General features: G+C 51.8%; 1 protein-coding gene across 10 annotated transcripts; it reads left to right on the plus strand.

Moving 5' to 3' along the window:
* The first annotated feature begins 1,611 nt into the window (after positions 1-1,611).
* Positions 1,612-17,921, plus strand: BRPF1 (bromodomain and PHD finger containing 1). Of its 10 annotated transcripts, none has more exons than XM_019023402.4 (14): positions 1,612-2,035; positions 4,031-4,639; positions 8,880-9,839; positions 10,696-10,858; positions 11,228-11,359; positions 11,941-12,069; positions 12,860-13,169; positions 13,497-13,817; positions 14,140-14,424; positions 14,925-15,072; positions 15,492-15,628; positions 15,731-15,849; positions 16,219-16,373; positions 17,085-17,921. In XM_019023402.4, exons 2-14 carry the CDS (start codon positions 4,041-4,043, stop codon positions 17,266-17,268), a joined length of 3,642 nt encoding a protein of 1,213 aa, XP_018878947.1. In that variant the 5' UTR covers positions 1,612-2,035; positions 4,031-4,040; the 3' UTR covers positions 17,269-17,921. The 10 variants fall into 10 exon arrangements, with proteins under 10 accessions (XP_018878947.1, XP_004033597.1, XP_004033598.1 ...); XM_004033549.5 differs by having other exon boundaries at positions 1,641-2,035; positions 13,494-13,817; XM_004033550.5 differs by having other exon boundaries at positions 1,893-2,035; positions 11,941-12,087; positions 13,494-13,817.
* The last annotated feature ends 1,531 nt before the right edge of the window (positions 17,922-19,452 follow it).

Below are 19,452 nucleotides of genomic sequence, written 5' to 3' on the forward strand. Positions count from 1 at the left end.
AGGCCCATAGTTGTTTTTTTTTCCATAAAATCCGAATCCTACACACGACCCATAGTTCTCAGCAGATTCTCAAACGAATTCCTGACCACTAAAGGAGATAACTTAGTATAACTCTGCTTTGATCCATCTATTCTGAATTATTTTAATAAGGATAATAACAGCTAATATTTTCTTTGAACATTCACTACATGTCAAACCGTGTGCTAGGTGATTTACAAGCATCATCTCATTTAATTCTCACAACTCTGAGAACAGGTACTATATATTATTCCCACTTTACACATAAGGAAACTGAGGCTCTGAGAAGATGAGTCATTTAAGAGAATTCATCAGTTTGACTTCAGATCCCAAGATCTTAATCAGCAAACCTCTTCCTGGCATGTCGATTTTATTGGGATGGTTTTTAGAAAACATACATTTTAGTGGGTCAAATGCAAAGTTTGCATTAAGAAGATAGAAGCTTTCAGATGCTTTGGGCTTTGTCCCAGAACCCCGGAAGACTTTTCACGCTCCTCTTTGATGGCAAAACTGGAGAAGTATTGTTTAAGGATGTCTCCCCCTGCCATGCAAGTTCTCTGAAACCCTCAAGAACTAACAACAGAGTTTTCGAGCTCTGTTTCACAAATAAGGAACTTAAAGAACTGAACTTGCCCACGTTCACATTGTTAGGAGGTGACCCACTCACATTAAATCAGCTGTTTTGGCACCATGTTCCAATCAGCAACCCGCAGCACATCCCTGCCAACCCACAGATTCCCACCGCTTTACCAGACACAAGCCCTTTCACACCCACCGGCCCCAAACCAGCTCCTTCTCTCAGAGCCATACCTTTTCTCTAGCACCTCTCCTTTACTTTTCCCAAGTTTCTTCCCTTTCCTTCAGTCACGCCCCGTTATCCCTAATCGGTCCTGCCCTTTCCCCACAGCTCCACCCCCTGCCTTCCCAAGCCCCGCCTGCTCCCTTCAGCCTCGCGTCGCTTTTTCCAACTTTGTTCTTTATTTCTAGTCCAGCTCCACTTTCCAGGCTCATCCAAAGCTCCGCCCTTTCTCTCCCGAGTACTCCTCTTCTGTTTAGCCCCACTTTTTACCCAGCTATTCTAAGAGGCCCCCGCTGTACAGTAGCCCCGCCCCCTCCCACAATCCCCGCCCCACAGACCGGTCTAGTCTCCAGCCCCGCCCCGGTCCTACCCATAACTACCGGTCCCTTAGGCTCCAGCCCGCATCCCTCTTGCTCCCGGCCCTGCCCCCAGCCCCGCCCCGTGACTCTGGCCCCGCCTCACCGCCTTCCTCCGAGACCAAGGCCAGGTCCCTCCCGCAGCCGCGGCGCCAGCAGGAGGCAGGGAGCGGATAGGGAGGAGGCAGAGGGGGAGGGGAGAAGGGCGGGCTCCTCACGCCCAGCCCCGCGCTCACCGTCCGTGGCTGCAGATTCGCCACAAACCGCCCGACGACCCCAGATCCCGAGTACGGTGACTTCAGTCTCCAGAAACTTCACTCTAAGATGGGAGAGCTAGAGAAGCCCTGTGGGGTGTCCAGGGTCCTTTCTGAATCCCAGAGCACGGTTTTTCGAGCCTCAGCGGGCGGGCGGGGATCCGTGGCGAAAGTGCAGCTCAGTAGCGCCGCGGAGCCACGTTTACCCTGCGCAGACGCCGTCGCCGCCGCTGCTGCCGCCGCCGCTGCCACAGCCTTTGCCGCCACGGTCTCCGCCGCCGCTGTCCTCGCGCTGCCTCTGGGAGCCTCCATTGTTCCAGCAGCGCCCGGTCCCGAGACCGGGCATCTTGGGGGCTCGCGAAACGGGCGGCGGCCGACGGAGTTGAGACCCCAGGGCGCCGGCGGGACCAGGAGCAGCAGGGGTCAGCTCAGGAATCCCGGGGAGCCGGGACCAAAGCGTGGGGCGGCAGGGGGCCGGGGTGGCGAGGTCTACGGTCTCCGGAGTTGGGGCTCCCCCTTCCCGGCCCGACTTTCCCCGCCGACCTCCCCAAGTGGGGTCGGAGCCCCGGCGGGCGCCCCCGGCGATGAGCCCGGACTCGAGGTGGCCGGTGAGTGCGGGCCTGGGACCAGGGCGGGAGTGGCCGGCAGGGAAGGGGTAGGCTACGTTCGTGGGACGCGCACTGAGCCGCGTGGCCCGGGAGCCTCTCTGGCAACTCCAGCTGGGAGAACTGACAGTGCATTGCTTCCCAGCAGGCATCCTGGGGCAACAGTGTATCTTTTGGGGCTGCCCGGGCTAGTGGCAGGCGGGGAGCCTTGTTTCACTTGTTACACTTCCACAAAGGGGAAACGCCGCCGCATCCGGAGAGTGGGCTGCGGGCACTGCCGGGGCCCAGCCCTATCCCTCCGGCCCCCGCCCCTTACTTCCTCCAGCCCCCTGAGCTTCAGGGGCAGATGCAGCCGCCATTCTCCTTGGGCTCCCCCCACGGGCTTTCTGGTCTAAGTTCTCGTCTCCCTCGCCTGTGCCTCTGCTGCCGGGTTCCAAGGGGAGATTGCCGATTCGCTGTGCTGCTTTGGGAACCATTCACCCGGGACCCAGTTTGGAAAGAGGAGAGCTTGTTTGTGCTTCGGTTGGTTTATGTTTAAACACACAGCCGCAGGTAGGAAATAGAAGAGTTGCAGTTGGACGTGTAGCGTTACTGATGTGAAAGTCAGGAGCCGTTGACAGTGGAGCTGGAGCAGCCCACTTGCCTGGTTAAGGCACAGGTGGAGAGGCCAAGAGGGGTTATTTTGTCAGGGAGCTCATGATAGCCCTGCCTGGCTGGGATGGTGCCAAGCCCCTAGCTGAATGGTTGAACTCAACTAGGCCGAGAGAAATTGGGGCAGTCTCTGACCAAGCTGGGCTTCTTGAGGCCTGGTGCCATCTGCTGTCTACACTCACCCAGGAATGTTGGGGAGGGGGGAGGGAGGGCCCCTGCGGACCCGCATGGAGCTGAGCATGCCTAGATTGTCGCGTTCGTGTTTGTACCCTTAGGGTCTGGCACTTGGTAGTCACTCAGTTGATGTTGCGTGAGTGGGTGAAGAGCTCAAATGTAATACAAGCTGCTGTCACTGACTAAATGACCTCAGTTTTCACTTTGTTTCACAGTACATCTCCTACCCAGTACCAGGGCCAGGCTCCCCATAAAGACCTCAAAAGTAAATGAATTCTTTCTGTGATCCAGTGATTTCTGCAGGAGTCCAACGCTAAAGCATTAGCCACCCACCCATTCAGCTTTCTACATGGCCTTCATCCCATCTGAGCTCTCAGTCTGGTGATCCCCTCATTCAGCTATTCGTTCAACAGGTCATTCATTCGTTCGCCAAAAACTGAATGTCCAGCGCATGCTAGGTACTGGGGATACAGAGGTGGATAGGCTCTGGTACCCTTGCTACGCAGCTCCCAGTCCAGGGGGGAGACAACTTTCAGTATGTCAAGTGCTGTGGTAGAGGTGAGAATGGAATGCTGTGGAAACAGCTCCCCATGGGAGAGTCAGAGAAGTTGTGTCAGAAGTGACATTTGAGCTGGTTTTTTGAAGAATGAGTAGGAGCCCACCAATCAGAAAGTATGGAGGGCATTCCAAATAGGGATCATTTTGCAGGAATGAGAGGTTATAACATTCAGGGAATGGCAAGTTCCCCTGTGTAGACAAAAACAGCTGTAACTTGTAAAAAGAAAGGAGGACTAGGGCCAGTCAGTGAAAGGAGCTCTTTGAATGGCATCATAGAGAATTTGGAATATTATCTTGAAGGAACTGGGAGCATCAGGAGGCTTTTAATGAAGAGACTGTCATGATCATTACTACCTGGTAGAAAGATCATTCTCCTACATGATGTGAGATTGGGCTAAAGAAGTTGAGACATAGGGCAGGATAACCAGGCAAGAGGTGATGAGGGCCCAGATATGGGCTATGGTGGAGGAGATGGCATTTGGAGACACTGTAGAGGTAGGCTGGCCAGAACCTGGTGACTCCAAGTGAGGCGGAGGGCTAGAAAGACTGGGGTCTCTGGTGCAAATGGCCAGGAACTCATCCCCAGCCTTACGTTAACTGATCTGTGTATTCTAGATGTGACAGCATGGGGGTGGACTTTGATGTGAAGACTTTCTGCCACAACTTGCGGGCGACTAAGCCACCATACGAGTGCCCGGTGGAGACCTGCCGAAAGGTCTACAAGAGTTACAGTGGTATTGAGTACCACCTGTACCACTATGACCACGACAACCCACCACCCCCACAACAGACTCCACTCCGCAAGCACAAGAAGAAGGGGCGCCAGTCACGCCCAGCCAACAAGCAGTCACCCAGCCCCTCAGAGGTCTCACAGTCACCAGGCCGTGAGGTGATGAGCTATGCACAGGCCCAGCGCATGGTGGAGGTGGACTTGCATGGCCGCGTCCACCGCATCAGCATCTTTGACAACCTGGATGTGGTGTCAGAGGATGAGGAAGCCCCTGAGGAGGCCCCTGAGAATGGCAGCAACAAGGAGAACACTGAGACACCAGCTGCTACTCCCAAGTCAGGCAAACATAAGAACAAGGAGAAGCGCAAGGACTCCAACCATCACCACCACCATAATGTTTCTGCGAGCACCACTCCCAAGCTGCCAGAGGTGGTCTATCGGGAGCTGGAACAGGACACCCCTGATGCCCCACCCCGGCCAACTTCCTATTACCGGTAAGGCCACCTCTACCTTGCAGCTCTGGAAAACTGGTCAAGCAGGGCTCACTAGCCAGAGAGAGGTGAGAGGCACAGATAGAAGAGTGATAGGAATAAAGAACAGTGAAAGAACACTGATTTTGCCAGGGCAGTGAGTGGAATGGTATGCCACTAATGCACTTACTCTACAGTGCCACACGCTACTCCTTTATTTTATTCTCACAACTCTCAGGTAGGTATTTTTCTCATTTCACAGATGAGGAAACTATGGTCAAGAAAGGGTGCCAGATTTATCCTTTTTTTTTTTTTTTTTGAGACAGGGCCTGGCTCTGTCACCCTGCCTGGAGTGCAGTTGGCTCACCCCAACTTCCTCCTTCCGTGCTTAAGTGATCCTCCCACTCAGCCTCCTGAGTAGCTGCAACTACAGGCACATGCCACCATGCCCAGCTAGTTTTTTAAATTTTTTGTAGAGATGGGGTTTCACCATGTTGCCTAGGCTGGTCTTGAATTCCTGGACTCAAGTGATCCACCCACCTCAGCCTCCCAAAGTGCTGGGATTACAGGCGTGAGCCACTGTGCCTGGCCAGACTTATCTAAAATCACATGCCAGTAGATAGCTGAACTGGGATTCAAACCCAGGTCCCTCTGACTCCATAGCTGTACTGTTTCCACTGTGGCAAAACATCCTGTTTCTGATTCCTGGTCCTCTCCATTTCCTTATGCATGACCTTGGGAAATGCATCCAACTTAAGGTGTTTTAAGGACCCCATCTGCAGAGCAGATACGGTATTTCTCTGTCTCCCTAAAGGTAGAAGACTAGGATCACTGATTTCATAAGGTACTAAAAGCACTTTGTAAATCTGCAGAGGTAATTCTCCCACTATTTGTTCTGTTATTGTCATCTGTCCTTTAACGTGTTTAAGCAGTATTTTATACTTAAACAATATTTAATACTCCTCCAGTGGCCCTTTTATTTTTGTCATTTAATTGTTTCTTTAACATGAGGTAAAAGATGAAGGAATATGGGGGGCAGTGTGGTGGTGAAACTACATGGAGAAATCCTGGCTGAAGGAAGGCACTAAAACCAAGTGTAAAACCTCTCTGAAAGTTGGCATCCAAGGCAAAAAAGGCATTCTGATGAGTTAATTTGCCAAGAGTGTAAGTTTGTTGTCAGCTACTTAGAAGGCCTGGTCTCTGAGGAGGATTTGTCATAAAAGCTTTTATATGAAAAGCATTTTTTACCAAAAGTGCAGTCCACATGATGTTAAACCTCCATTCTTTTTTTTTTTTTTTTTTTTGAGACGGAGTCTCGCTCTATTGCCAGGCTGGAGTGCAGTGGCGCGATCTCGGCTCACTGCGACCTCCACTGGGTTCAAGCAATTCTCACGCCTCAGCCTCCCAAGTAGCTGGGATTACAGGCACGCGCCACCACACCCAGCTAATTTTTGAGTTTTTAGTAGAGATGGGGTTTCACCATGTTGGCCAGGATGGTCTCGATCTCCTGACCTCATGATCCACCCGCCTCAGCCTCCCAAAGTGCTGGGATGACAGGCATGAGCCACCGCGCCCGGCCTAAATCTCAATTCTTTAAAAGCAAATCTAGAAACAAGCAATATGGCCTGTAGCACTTTCTTCTCTCCACTGTTTGAGTTTAAGCCCATCTCCCACTTCCTCTCCCATTCTTTCATCTTTTCAGTCCAACTCCACTTCCTTCTGGCTTTCCAGTCTTTCTCTTTTCTGTTCACACTGACTGCCCTACCCACCTCTGCCCTACTCCAAACACACAGACCCCTCTTTGGACTTCCCCTCCCTCCCAATGGCCCTTGAGCTCTCTCTGCTCTAACAGGCAGCCCAGCCCAGCTCATTCAGCTGCTTTTCTTCCTCCCTCCACTTAGATTCACTCTTTCTTTCTGGGGATCAGATCTGTTCTTCAGGGGAGCAGTTCTCAGCAGGTACACTGCAAACAACTGAGATGTGTATTGCATGGAATTTGTTACCACTGTTGGTAAAACTGCCCAAGTTTTGGAAATGATTTACTTTTTATATAAATTGAGAAGATTTGAGGTCATCTCTCTAATAGCATCACTTTCTCTTGCTTGCATTCTAATATGCTTCCTTGAGGGGGAGAGAGAGGGTGGCATGTCAGCTGGTGTGCCAGGAATTATACGTGACATGCAGCCTACCTTATCTGTACTGCAGCCTGTAATCTGGGTGCCTGTGGGAGTGTGTTATGCACCATCACATAATGTCACGTGTGTCATGGCAGAGAAAAGGGTGAGAATTGGTGCTGAAGAGAGCTGGTGCCAAGGCCTGGAAGAAGCCAGATGGTTCACACCATCCATGAGTCATACCCTTGTTCAAAGATAGGGAGGTTGCAGTCACCTTGGGGAAGAGGTAAAAGGCTAAAAAGGAAGAAGCTGCTTCTTAACAATGTTTCAGTCTCTCTCCTCCCTTCCACCCCCAAAATGCCTTTCAAATGAACAGTGATGAGTGCCTGTATCTGTATGGCGAATCAGACACAATCCCCACTTCTGTCGTGTAGTGGAGGAGTTAGACACATACACAGCTATAATGCTAGGAAGGTGGGTAAAGGCCATACAAAAACTAATAAGTTAACATTTATTGAGTGCTTGCTGCACACCAGGCACTGTCCTAAGCACTTTACCTGCATTAACTCATTTAATGCTCAGAATAGCTATGTGAAATAGGTTCAGATTATTAGCATCACCACTTTACAGATGAACAAACAAGGCTCAGGGAGCTTAGCTCACTTGCCCTCTGTTAGACAGCACCCAGGCAGTGTGGCTCCAGAGCCTGTGTGTGCTGGCCCACTCTAGCAGCCAAAGTTCCATTTCCCACATGAGAGGAGAAACAAGCTAATGTTTTTCTAGGGCCTGCTGTGTGCCACTTGACTTAGCTCATTCATTTTTCAAAATAACTTTTTAATAAAAAGATAAATGTACATATTTGCACACGTCTGTATGTGGTCACACATGACTTAGTGGTTAGGTGGCATTTTACACCAAGGTGCTCACACTTCCTTCCATGGGCCTGCTGGGGGTTGCTGGAGCCTGATGGGGTAGTAGGCACTGGGCAAGGTACTATATAAATAAATGTAAAGGCCAAGAGTTTGTGGCCTATTCATTTTTATAATTCCATATAATCCTGACAGTATCTTTGTGAGTAGGTGGTATTATCCTCGTTCTGTCATCAGTAAAACTGAGGTTTAGTACAGCAGTGATGTCCTAAAAGTCATAAAATGGCAGAGGCAGGATTTAAATCTGGTTTGCTTAGAAGCCAAAGCCCCATTCTTTCCTTTGTACCCTGTAGTTTACAGTGCCAGAGTCTAGGCCACCTATAGCATGGCAGGCAAGGAGCACCTTCTCTGTGTGACAAGCACCGAGAGCAGCCCTCAATTCCAAGCCTGTTGGCACAGTAAGTGATACAGGTTGGACATTAAGGCACTGGGCTGGAGGTTGAATGCCTCTGCCACTCCCTTGTTATGTGACCTATCTATGTTTTGATTAACTTCTCAAAGCTTAAGTTTTCTTATCTGCAAAATGAGGACAACAAGAACACTAACTCTATGGCTGTGGTAAGAATAAATGTAATAGTTAAGCACAATGCCTGGCTCATAGGAAATCCTCAGTAAACCTTAGCTATTATAATTGTTATCTCCCAAGGCTATCCAGTGAACAAACATAGCACCTAGAGTTTGACGGAGCCTTGAGCTGATGCTGACACTAGCTGAGAGAAGATCCATGGCAGCTCTAGTCGAGGCCCTGCCCACCAGTGCTAAAACAACTTATATGTAATTTGTCAATGACATCCAATGACCTTCCTTCTTCCCCGATTCTTCGTACCATCATCTGGACCACTCTAAGGGGTACTAGCTGCCCCACCTTCCTCCTTTTAGAGGAGGCTGGCTGAGCCTCTGCAACCCCAAGAAGATGGTGTCACATATAGCAGCTAGGACATGAGCTTTGCAGTGGCAGACCTGGGTTCACATCCCAGCTCCACCACTTTCTCACAAGTGAGCTGGGGCCAGGTGATTAACCTTCCAAGCCTTAGGTTTCCTTTTCAGCAAAATAGAAACGACGATAGTACCTATAATATCTGGAGTTAAGGTGAGGATGAAATGAGACAACACATCTGAAGGGCATAGGCACAGAGTAAGTGCTTAGTGGCAAATGACCCATCGTCTTTAAGGGAGGGAAATCTCAACCATGTGATGCTGAGTTCCCTGTGTGTACCGTAGGTACATCGAGAAGTCTGCAGAGGAGCTGGACGAGGAAGTAGAGTATGACATGGACGAGGAGGACTACATCTGGCTGGATATCATGAATGAGCGTCGGAAGACAGAGGGTGTAAGTCCCATCCCGCAGGAGATCTTTGAGTACCTAATGGACCGACTGGAGAAGGAGTCGTACTTTGAGAGTCATAATAAAGGCGACCCTAATGCGCTAGTGGACGAGGATGCTGTTTGCTGTATCTGCAATGATGGTGAGTGCCAGAACAGCAATGTCATCCTCTTCTGTGACATGTGCAACCTGGCCGTGCACCAGGAGTGCTACGGTGTCCCCTATATCCCTGAGGGCCAGTGGCTGTGCCGCCGTTGCCTGCAGTCACCCTCTCGTGCTGTGGATTGTGCCCTGTGCCCCAACAAGGGCGGTGCCTTCAAGCAGACAGATGACGGGCGGTGGGCCCATGTGGTGTGTGCCTTGTGGATCCCTGAGGTCTGCTTCGCCAACACGGTCTTCCTAGAGCCTATTGACAGCATTGAGCACATCCCACCAGCTCGCTGGAAGCTCACCTGCTACATTTGCAAACAACGGGGCTCAGGGGCCTGCATCCAGTGCCACAAGGCCAACTGTTACACAGCTTTCCATGTGACATGCGCCCAGCAGGCTGGCCTTTACATGAAGATGGAGCCTGTGCGGGAGACAGGCGCCAACGGCACCTCTTTCAGTGTCCGCAAGACAGCCTACTGCGACATCCACACGCCTCCAGGTTCAGCACGCCGACTGCCTGCCCTGTCCCACAGCGAGGGTGAGGAGGATGAAGATGAGGAGGAGGATGAGGGTAAGGGCTGGAGCTCAGAGAAAGTAAAGAAGGCCAAGGCCAAGTCCCGGATCAAAATGAAGAAGGCACGGAAGATCCTGGCAGAGAAGCGGGCAGCAGCACCTGTGGTGTCAGTGCCCTGCATCCCACCACACAGGTATGTGGGGAGCCGGTGGACAGGCAGATGAGGGAGAAAGGAGCCTCCAGGAGAGGAGCTGGCAGCCTCCTGAGTGGAATGGCAGGGCTGGGCTATCTTCTTCCCAGGAGTGGAATGGCAGGGCTGGGCTATCTTCCCAGGAGCTGCATAGAAGTTAGAAAGAACATATTTTCAAAACAGATAGTTGTCTTTAGCAGGTCACCTGACTTTCACATTAAGAGCCAGAAATGTCAGCTTTTATCTGGCATAGCTAACAGGTGTTTTGGAACTGCCCTTCATTTTGATGGTGTGGTTTGTTAAGTTGGGATGGAAGAGGATGGAACTGCCACTGGCAGCAATGGAAAAAATGGTCTGAATATGAAGAAACAAATAGAATGAAAAGCAGGGAAGGGGAAGCTCAAGAAGTTGTGAAGTGGTTACTGCCGCTCATTTGGGCTGTGATGGCCAGGGATTTTTTTAGTTCTCTTGTGCCGTTTATTTGATTTACTGTATATTTCTGCTGTACAGTTGTACTTCATTTTAAAACCTTCAAAGGCTCAGTCTCAGTGGGGCTCCCAGGGTCAAATAGTACTCTGGGCTGCAGTGACTAGAGCAGTCTTAGGGGCAGAAGTCCCTGATCGCTGGTGTACAGGGTTAGGGATCTGGTTTAGTGCTGGGAGCTTGGTTTCCTGTCTGCCACGGTACCACTGATGGCACCACTCTTTCTTCCTTGCCTTAAGTCCAGAGTCCCAGGCCTTTTGGACAAGAGATACTCTCCCTTCATCCCCATTCAGGAACTTTCACTGGCCAGAGACCCTTGCTCTGCTTAAGAGAATCAGGGCCCAACAAGTTTTACTCTTTGTTTCCTGCCTGCCAGGCTTAGTAAAATCACCAACCGCCTGACCATCCAAAGGAAGAGCCAGTTCATGCAGAGGCTGCACAGCTACTGGACACTGAAGCGGCAGTCACGGAATGGGGTCCCATTGCTACGTCGCCTGCAGACACACCTGCAATCTCAGAGGAACTGTGACCAAGTTGGGGTACTGTGTCCAGTTCCCTGTGGGCTCTGGGAACTAGCGCCAGGGGGACGAAAACCAAAATTTGCAACTGTAGTTTCCAGTGTCAGAGGGCTTAGACTCTTTCCTCCTTTAAGCTAGCCCTCAAACTAGGATCAGCATGGAATCTTCAATGAAAAGATGTTGTTCCTATGTGTTTATGTATTCATTCAACAAACACATAAGGCCTGGCATTTATTCTGCCAGGCCTTGGGGACATACAGATTGAGGCACTACCAATAAATTACTGTGCTCCCTCTTTTGGCTTGACCTGAGTTTCCTGGGCTCTCTTCTCCCTGTTGACCTTTCCTCTGGCTTTCTAATCATCCTCTGATCTTCCTTTTGCCTCTACAGAGAGATTCTGAGGATAAGAACTGGGCCCTTAAAGAACAGCTCAAGTCCTGGCAGCGGCTCCGGCATGACTTGGAGCGAGCTCGGCTGCTGGTGGAATTGATCCGCAAGCGGGAAAAACTCAAAAGGGAGACGGTGAGTGCTCCTGGGCCAGCCCTATTTTATAAAAGAAAAAACAAAAAATTAGCCAGGCGTGGTGGCAGGCGCCTGTAGTCCCAGCTACTCGGGAGGCTGAGGCAGGAGAATGGCGTGAACCTGGGAGGAGGGGTTTGCAGTGAACCGAGATCGTGCCACTGTACTCCAGCCTGGGCGACAGAGCGAGACTCCGTCTCAAAAAAAAAAAAAAAAGACCCAGGAGAAGGAATAGTGTGTGTCCCCCAGCCAGATAGCAGCAGGGCTGACGCTGGAGTCAGGTCTCCTGGTGCTCGGTGTGCTTTTAGTTCTGCTGGAAGCAGAATGTCACAGGAGCGTATGAACAGAATCCTCAGTTATGTGACATAGGTAGCTGGTGCTGGTAGTTCAAGAAAGGGGGAAGCCAGAATTGTTGGTGCAAGTTTCCCTGGGTGGAGCCTCATAGAAGGTAGACCTGTATGAGTACACCAAGCTGTGAGGGTGGGAAAGAAGGCGGGTTCCCAGGCCAGCTGGGACCATATCCTCAGACCTCTTTGCCACTGAACTGGCCGAGGCCTGGCTGATCAGGCCTTTTTCTATGTTAGATCAAGGTTCAGCAGATTGCCATGGAGATGCAGCTGACTCCTTTCCTCATCCTCCTTCGCAAAACCTTGGAGCAGCTCCAAGAGAAGGACACAGGCAACATCTTCAGCGAGCCGGTCCCTCTGTCTGAGGTAACCGAATTGGACGAAGTAAGAATCCCTTCCCCTCACTCCACCTTCTCTCTGTTCCTCTCCCAGTTGGACCCCTGCTGCAGGTCTGGGCCAGGACTAGATGGGGACCTTGAAGAGAGGGGCTGGTGGCTCTGGGGCAGGATGAACTGGAGCCACATGTATCACCTGGACTCTGTCTTGTCCCTGTCACACCCCAAGGGCCCAGAATGGGAGGCAGTCTGCACTCCTTCCCCAGAGGCAGGGACTGAGTCTGCCAAATGAATAATCCCAGGGCAGGAAGACACTTTCGGGGTGCTGAACCCTAGAACGGAGACTTTAGAAGGCTCAGCACCTAAAGAACCAGCTCTGAAGCCCTAGGTCCTGACTGGCAGACTCTTCTCTCTAAAAGGTATAAAATGAGAGGCCTGAGGCAGCAGCCTCCTTATAAGTTACTGTTAAGTAAAAAGAGCTATAGGAATGCAAGGTGGTGTTTATTTTCAGAGGAGTCCCCAAGCCATTTTCTTACAAAAGCCTCATATAGTCTAGAAAGTATATTTGGCTCTACTTTTATCATTTTCCAGGAGAGGAAAAGTAGGCCCAGAGAGGTTAAGAGACTTGCCAAAGTCACACAGCTTGTGACTGGTAAAGTCAGGACCAGAATCCAGCTTTCCTTTCCCCTGTGCTATATGCCTGCCTCTAACTGTGGTGGGAGGAGGTTGCTGGATGTATTTCAGGGGGGCTTGTTAGGAGCAGGGTTCAGGGCAATAAGGAGGATATCTCCACTTAAAACAAACCTGCCCTGCCCTTCCAGGTACCTGACTACCTAGACCACATCAAAAAGCCCATGGACTTTTTCACCATGAAGCAGAACTTGGAGGCTTACCGCTACCTGAATTTTGATGATTTTGAGGAGGACTTCAACCTCATCGTCAGCAACTGCCTCAAGTATAACGCCAAGGACACCATCTTCTACCGGGCAGCAGTGCGGCTTCGTGAGCAGGGTGGTGCTGTGCTCCGCCAGGCCCGGCGCCAGGCAGAAAAAATGGGCATTGACTTTGAGACGGGCATGCATATCCCCCACAGCCTGGCTGGAGATGAGGCCACACACCACACTGAAGATGGTGGGTGATATGTCACACACACATATAAGAGGCCAATGCCAGGGATGGACAGCTTTCCAAAAGTCCCCTCCTGGGAGCAGGCAGTGTAGGCAGAAAGCAGCTAGGCTGAGCAGTGGCAAGCTATCCCCAGGAATGCTCCCCAAGAAGCCAGACTGGGTGAATGGATAGCAGTGCCCGCCATTCCACATCTTGGTGCTGCTATTTTACAGCTGTTCCTGGTGAGAAGCCCAGGGGGGATGAGTGGGTTTCTTGCTGCCTGCCCAGGTTCAAGGGGCCCTGAGGGCTGCCCTGAGTCTGACCTTTCCCCTCCAACCCTACCCCTAGCAGCCGAGGAAGAGCGGCTGGTCTTGCTGGAGAACCAGAAGCACCTGCCAGTGGAAGAACAGCTGAAGCTGCTTCTGGAGCGGCTGGACGAAGTGAATGCCAGCAAGCAGAGTGTGGGCCGCTCACGGCGTGCGAAGATGATCAAGAAAGAGATGACGGCACTGCGGCGGAAGCTTGCCCATCAGCGAGAGACGGGACGTGATGGCCCTGAGCGGCATGGCCCCTCGAGCCGGGGCAGTCTGACACCCCACCCGGCAGCCTGTGACAAGGATGGGCAGACAGATAGTGCGGCAGAGGAGAGCAGCAGCCAGGAGACAAGCAAAGGTCTGAATCCCATGGCAAGGTGGACCCCAAAGCAAGTCAGACTTTGGCTCTGCAGCACACACTCAACCCCTGCCATTCCCCAGGCAGAGGTCCCTCCTACTCAGCTAGCTGTACTTTCTCCCTCATTCCCCAATCGGGGGCCTCTTAGCTGCCTCTCTGGCTATTTGTATAAGAGTTAATGTTCCAAATTCCAAGCCCCTAAAATGATCTCCCCAACGTTAGCTGGAGTAATGGTCCTATATGCCCAGGGCATGACCCTGGATATCTACCTTTCTCAAATTAGGCCCCTCACCAACTCTCCTTCTTTCTTTCTCTGCTCCAGGCCTGGGTCCCAACATGTCCTCAACCCCCGCACATGAGGTGGGCAGGAGAACCTCAGTTCTGTTCTCCAAAAAGAACCCGAAGACAGCTGGACCGCCCAAGAGGCCGGGCCGGCCCCCCAAAAACCGGGAGAGCCAGATGACCCCCAGCCACGGAGGCAGTCCTGTGGGGCCCCCCCAGCTCCCCATCATGAGTTCCCTGCGTCAGCGCAAGCGGGGTAGGAGCCCCCGGCCCAGTTCGAGCTCAGACAGCGACAGTGATAAGTCCACAGAAGACCCCCCAATGGGTGAGCCTTACCATCACCCAGCCCCCTAAGAGAGTGAGCAAAGCTGCCATTCTTCCCAGCATACTCCCAGTTACCCCTTTATTTGCCCATAAAAGAGCGAGCTAGAAGGGCCCTTAGGAATCCTTTAACTCCACTCACTCATCTTACAGTTGGGAAAACTGAGGCCCAGAGACACTACGAACCCAGCTAAAGTCCCACCCAGGGCCCCCTGCCTCCATTGTATCACTTTACCTTTTCTCTTCTCACCTTCCTTGGGGATCTCCTGCCCTTTAAGCCATTTGTGTCCTAAAGCCAGTAACTGCCAAGGGAAGCAAGGGGTGGAGCAGGGCTGTGGCCAACTGTGGTAGACACTGCCCAGAGCTAGCTCTGCTGGCCAAGGTTGGAGGAATTTTCCAGCACAGAAGGGGAACCCAAGCTCCAAGTCCCTCTTACCTCCATGTCATCTCTGATCTACATCTTCCTGACTGGTTCCTTCCCTCCTCCCCTTCCCTTCAACCAAGACTTACCAGCCAATGGCTTCAGCGGTGGAAACCAGCCAGTGAAGAAGAGTTTCTTGGTATACCGTAATGACTGCAGCCTTCCCCGGAGCAGCTCAGACTCTGAGTCCAGCAGCAGTAGCAGTAGCAGCGCTGCTTCAGACCGGACCAGGTACCAGCCCTCCAGATCAAGGCCAACCTCAGGGGATGCCCTTCCAGGGCTCTTGGGCCTGTGTAGGTTTCCCTGTTGGAAGTGGGGTGGCAGCCATCTCAGTCTAGATTAAGATGGCTCAAACTCAAGGTTCTCTGCTAAATAAATAAATCAGTGTTACCATTAATAGAACAGAGAGAACCATCCTGGATTAAGGTGATGATTAGAGTATGCACTCCTGCCGCCACTGCTCAGTCTAACCCACCTCAGTTAGGTCACCAGCCTAGCCCCTGTGGGTGTTTGAATTTGAAATTCCTCATATAGCCTCTGCTTTCCAAAAGTCTCAGACCCTGGGGGCTTTAAGAGCAGAGGGCACATATACCATGCTGTTCCCCATTCTTCCCCTCCTTTGAGCTGAGCTCCCATTGTCTTGTCCACAGCACAACGCCCTCAAAACAAGGCCGGGGCAAACCCTCCTTCTCTCGGGGCACTTTCCCAGAGGACAGCAGTGAGGATACCTCAGGCACTGAGAATGAGGCCTACTCCGTGGGCACTGGCCGCGGCGTGGGCCACAGCAGTAAGTTCCCTTGCCCAAGGCCAGGGATGCTGGGGACCCAGTGTCAGGGTCTCGCCAGCCCCCCAGCTGCTGATCCACCCCCTCTCCCCCATTCCTGTGAAGTGGTAAGGAAGAGTCTGGGCCGGGGAGCTGGCTGGCTGTCAGAGGATGAGGACTCCCCGCTGGATGCTCTGGACCTCGTGTGGGCCAAATGCCGAGGCTATCCATCATACCCAGCTCTGGTATGCTTGCTTCTGTTACGCTTCTTGCTTTCCAATCCCAGAATACAGATTCACAGTTAGCAGACTTTTCCTACTCCCTGCTGAGCTGTGGGGCACAGAGTTTCTTGGTGAGGTAGACTGGTGGGCAGATACAGCTTGAGTACCACTTAGAGGCTCCCACTCAGTTTCTTCATCTCTCCCTTTTGCTTCTCTTTGCTCCTTGGGCTCTGAAATAATTTAGCATGGAAAGAAGCTGAGGGTCAGCATTGCAGTTCTAGTAGCATGATACCCTCTCTGTCCCCACTTCAGACATACTCTCTAAGTTCTTGAGGAGGAAAAGCCTTGGGAGGACATGGACTGAACCAAACTGGGCTCTTATTATATCCTCAGATCATTGATCCAAAGATGCCCCGAGAAGGTATGTTCCACCATGGGGTTCCCATCCCTGTGCCCCCACTGGAGGTGCTGAAACTTGGGGAGCAGATGACCCAGGAAGCCCGAGAGCATCTCTACCTCGTGCTCTTCTTTGACAACAAACGAACCTGGTAAGGAGGGGAGCATTTGGTGTGACTCACAGCCACAGATGCAGCCCTGTGTGGTATGGGGGCAGACTGCCAGGAAACTCCAGCAACAGGCAGACTGGGCTATCACAAGTCAGTGGGGGAGGGACTTAGAACAGTTTTTTGAGCGAAAGGGTTGTGTCGACCATGTGTCTGAGAGGCTGAGTGGGCACTAGTGGACACAGCTGTAGCTAGAAACCAAAGGACCATCAGAGACTTATGACAAATATAGAGGTGGCTCCCACCCAGACTCAGATGGCTTCTAGACTTAGTTTTCCCACCTCTGCCTCCACAGTGACAAAATGAGGATAAAGCAGGCATAAACATTCAGGCTCTGAATCCCTGTTCTGTAACATTTACACATGTAGTCTTTTTGTTAATTGTCTGCAGAGGATATTCAATGTCAGTAAAGTCTGCCTGGAGCCTATGGCACAGGGTAGCTATTTCTGGTGAGGTCAGGGTGCCTCCTTTTTGTACCCATAAATACCCTGTGATTACCCTCCCGTCACCATCACACAGTATAACTGTTGACTGGGCTCTTTCATCTCTAGACCATGAGCAGTCCTTTGAGGGCCGGGACCATCACAGAGTCTGGCCAGAGTGGGTGCTTGGGCGGTGTGTTTGAGTGAATAGAGGAGGAAGGCTGGTCCTTGTTCTCCCTGAGATGATTTATTTGATCTTCACCTTATCCTATAGGCAATGGCTGCCCAGGACCAAGCTGGTTCCTCTGGGTGTGAACCAGGACCTAGACAAGGAGAAGATGCTGGAGGGCCGCAAGTCCAACATCCGCAAGTCAGTACAGATCGCCTACCACAGGGCTCTGCAGCACCGCAGCAAGGTGCAAGGCGAGCAGAGCAGTGAGACCAGCGATAGTGATTGATACTGCTCAACACAGCCCAACCTATAGTGCCCTGTGACTTCTCTCCTCCCCTTTGCTCACTGTCCTGGAGTGGCACCGGCCTCTGCACTGACTCATTTCTGGTCTTGGGGCCAGTCTCAGGGGAAGCTGGGTGGGGGAGGTCCCTCCTGCCCTAAGTGCAGCTGGACTGTACAGAACACTCCAAGGGCCAATGGCAGTTCAGCGCAAGGAGAGGGAGGGCCCACAGGTCAGAAAAAGCTCCAGAGACCTCACAGCATTGTAGGGCGGGGTGGTGGGCCAAAGTTAGGACACTGCGTAAAACAGGCCATCCCATCACCTCTACCTGCTCATGCCAGGAGAATCCATAACTGCCTAGAGGCCTGGGGCCCCTACCGGTCGTGAGGTGAGTGGGCATCTGTCCAGCCTGGAAGAGGGGCACTAGGTGACTCCCTCCCCTGCTGTTGTAAATACTGTAATTATCGGAGAATTTAAATTATTCTCATTTGTAACTGCGTTTCCGGGTCGCGCCAGAGTCATTTGGTACTAAAAAAAAAAAAAAAAAAAGACTGGGGGCTGTCCCCTTTTCCCTTCTCTTTCCCATAGATTCCCCCACCTTTCAAACTGGTTTGTATTTATTTCAAAGGAAGAAAATATATTGATTCTTAGAAAATAAACTGTCTATTTAGAATTCTTTGTTCTTGCCCCCTGCCAGGGCAAAGGGGATACAAAGGGAGGTTCTGTGCCCCAGGGATGATACATAATTGGGCCCAAGTGGTTGCTGACTGCTGTGCATGCTACATTTCATAAGACACAGCAAAGAGAGCCCCTGTTGCCCATGCATGGAGTGAGTGGCAGGCCCTGTGCTGAGCACCTTTAGACATTCAGCTTTGCATAATCCTTGCAATAACTATAGGGTAGTTTAATAATAGACTGGTTATCTCCACAAAGATGCTGAAGTTTCAGAAAATTATCTTGCCTAAGTTCCTACAACTAGGAAGGTGCAGAGCTAGAATTGGAACCCAGGTCTGTTTGCAAACCTGGCTCTTCAACCAGTATGCTGAACTGCCAGGGCAAGAGTCAACTATCGATTCCTACTTGGCCCTTAGAGGCCTCAAGTCCTTTGCCAGTGGCATGGCCCAAGTGTTTCAGCATCACTACAGCTGAGACCTTCCCCACTGCTTAACCGGAGACAGAGCAGGGATGGAGAGGGTTGCTCTTTGCTCACCCCCAACCTCAGCACCTTCTTTCCAGATTCCACCGACATTTATTGAAGGAATGCCTTCCAAGTGCTAGGCGCCTGTGGGATGGCATGCCTACAGATAGGAACAGTCACAGGAAGAAGGGGCGGCCCAGGCCTTGCAGCCACTGAGGAGTGGCACTGAGACAATGATGGCACTGGTCTGATGTTGATTCCATGCTGACGGTACACTCCGCTAGGTCTCCGGCTGGGACACAAGGGTCAATCCGCTGCAGATGTTGCTCTTCAAGAACTTGCAGTCTGGGCGGGGTGCGGTGGCTCACGCCTGTAATCCCAACACTTTAGGAGGCCGAGGCGGCTGGATCACGAGGTCAAGAGATCGAGACCATCCTAGCCAACATGGTGAAACCCCGTCTCTACTAAAACTACAAAAATTAGCTGGGCGTGGTGGCGCGCACCTGTAGTCCCAGCTACTCGGGAGGCTGAGGCAGGAGAATCGCTCGAACCCGGGAGGCGGAGGTTGCAGTGAGCCGAGATCGCGCCATCACACTCCAGCCTAGGCGACAGAGTGAGACTCCGTCTCAAAGAAAAAAAACTTGCAGCCTGATAGTTAAGATACAGCAACCCCAAATCCCTATGCTAGAAGGTGAGAATGGCCCAGATAAAGTTCATGTCTCCTAGCTCCCTGCTTTTTCATGCCATCCTCCAGAAGGGAAGAAATTAAATAATCCATCCTCCTACTCCAGGCGACTAGAAGGCAGGCTGCCTCAGGGCCACACACTGGGACTTGGACTCAGCCTGATGGGCTTCTGGGCCCAGCCCCGGACAAACCCCCGGCAAACGTCCCATTCCGAGGAAAGCATGAGCAGATGGAGTATGGAAGAAATGCCCAAGACGGCAGGCAGCAGCTGTGGCGGCCGGCGGGACGACAATCCGAGGAGAGGCCTCTGATGTCCTGAGGTCTCAGAGGACGCCTAAAGGCCTTGAATGGGACAAGCTTAGCGGGC

This window comes from Gorilla gorilla, chromosome 2 (genome assembly GCF_029281585.2).
Source record: "Gorilla gorilla gorilla isolate KB3781 chromosome 2, NHGRI_mGorGor1-v2.1_pri, whole genome shotgun sequence".
Classification (NCBI taxonomy): domain Eukaryota; kingdom Metazoa; phylum Chordata; class Mammalia; order Primates; family Hominidae; genus Gorilla; species Gorilla gorilla.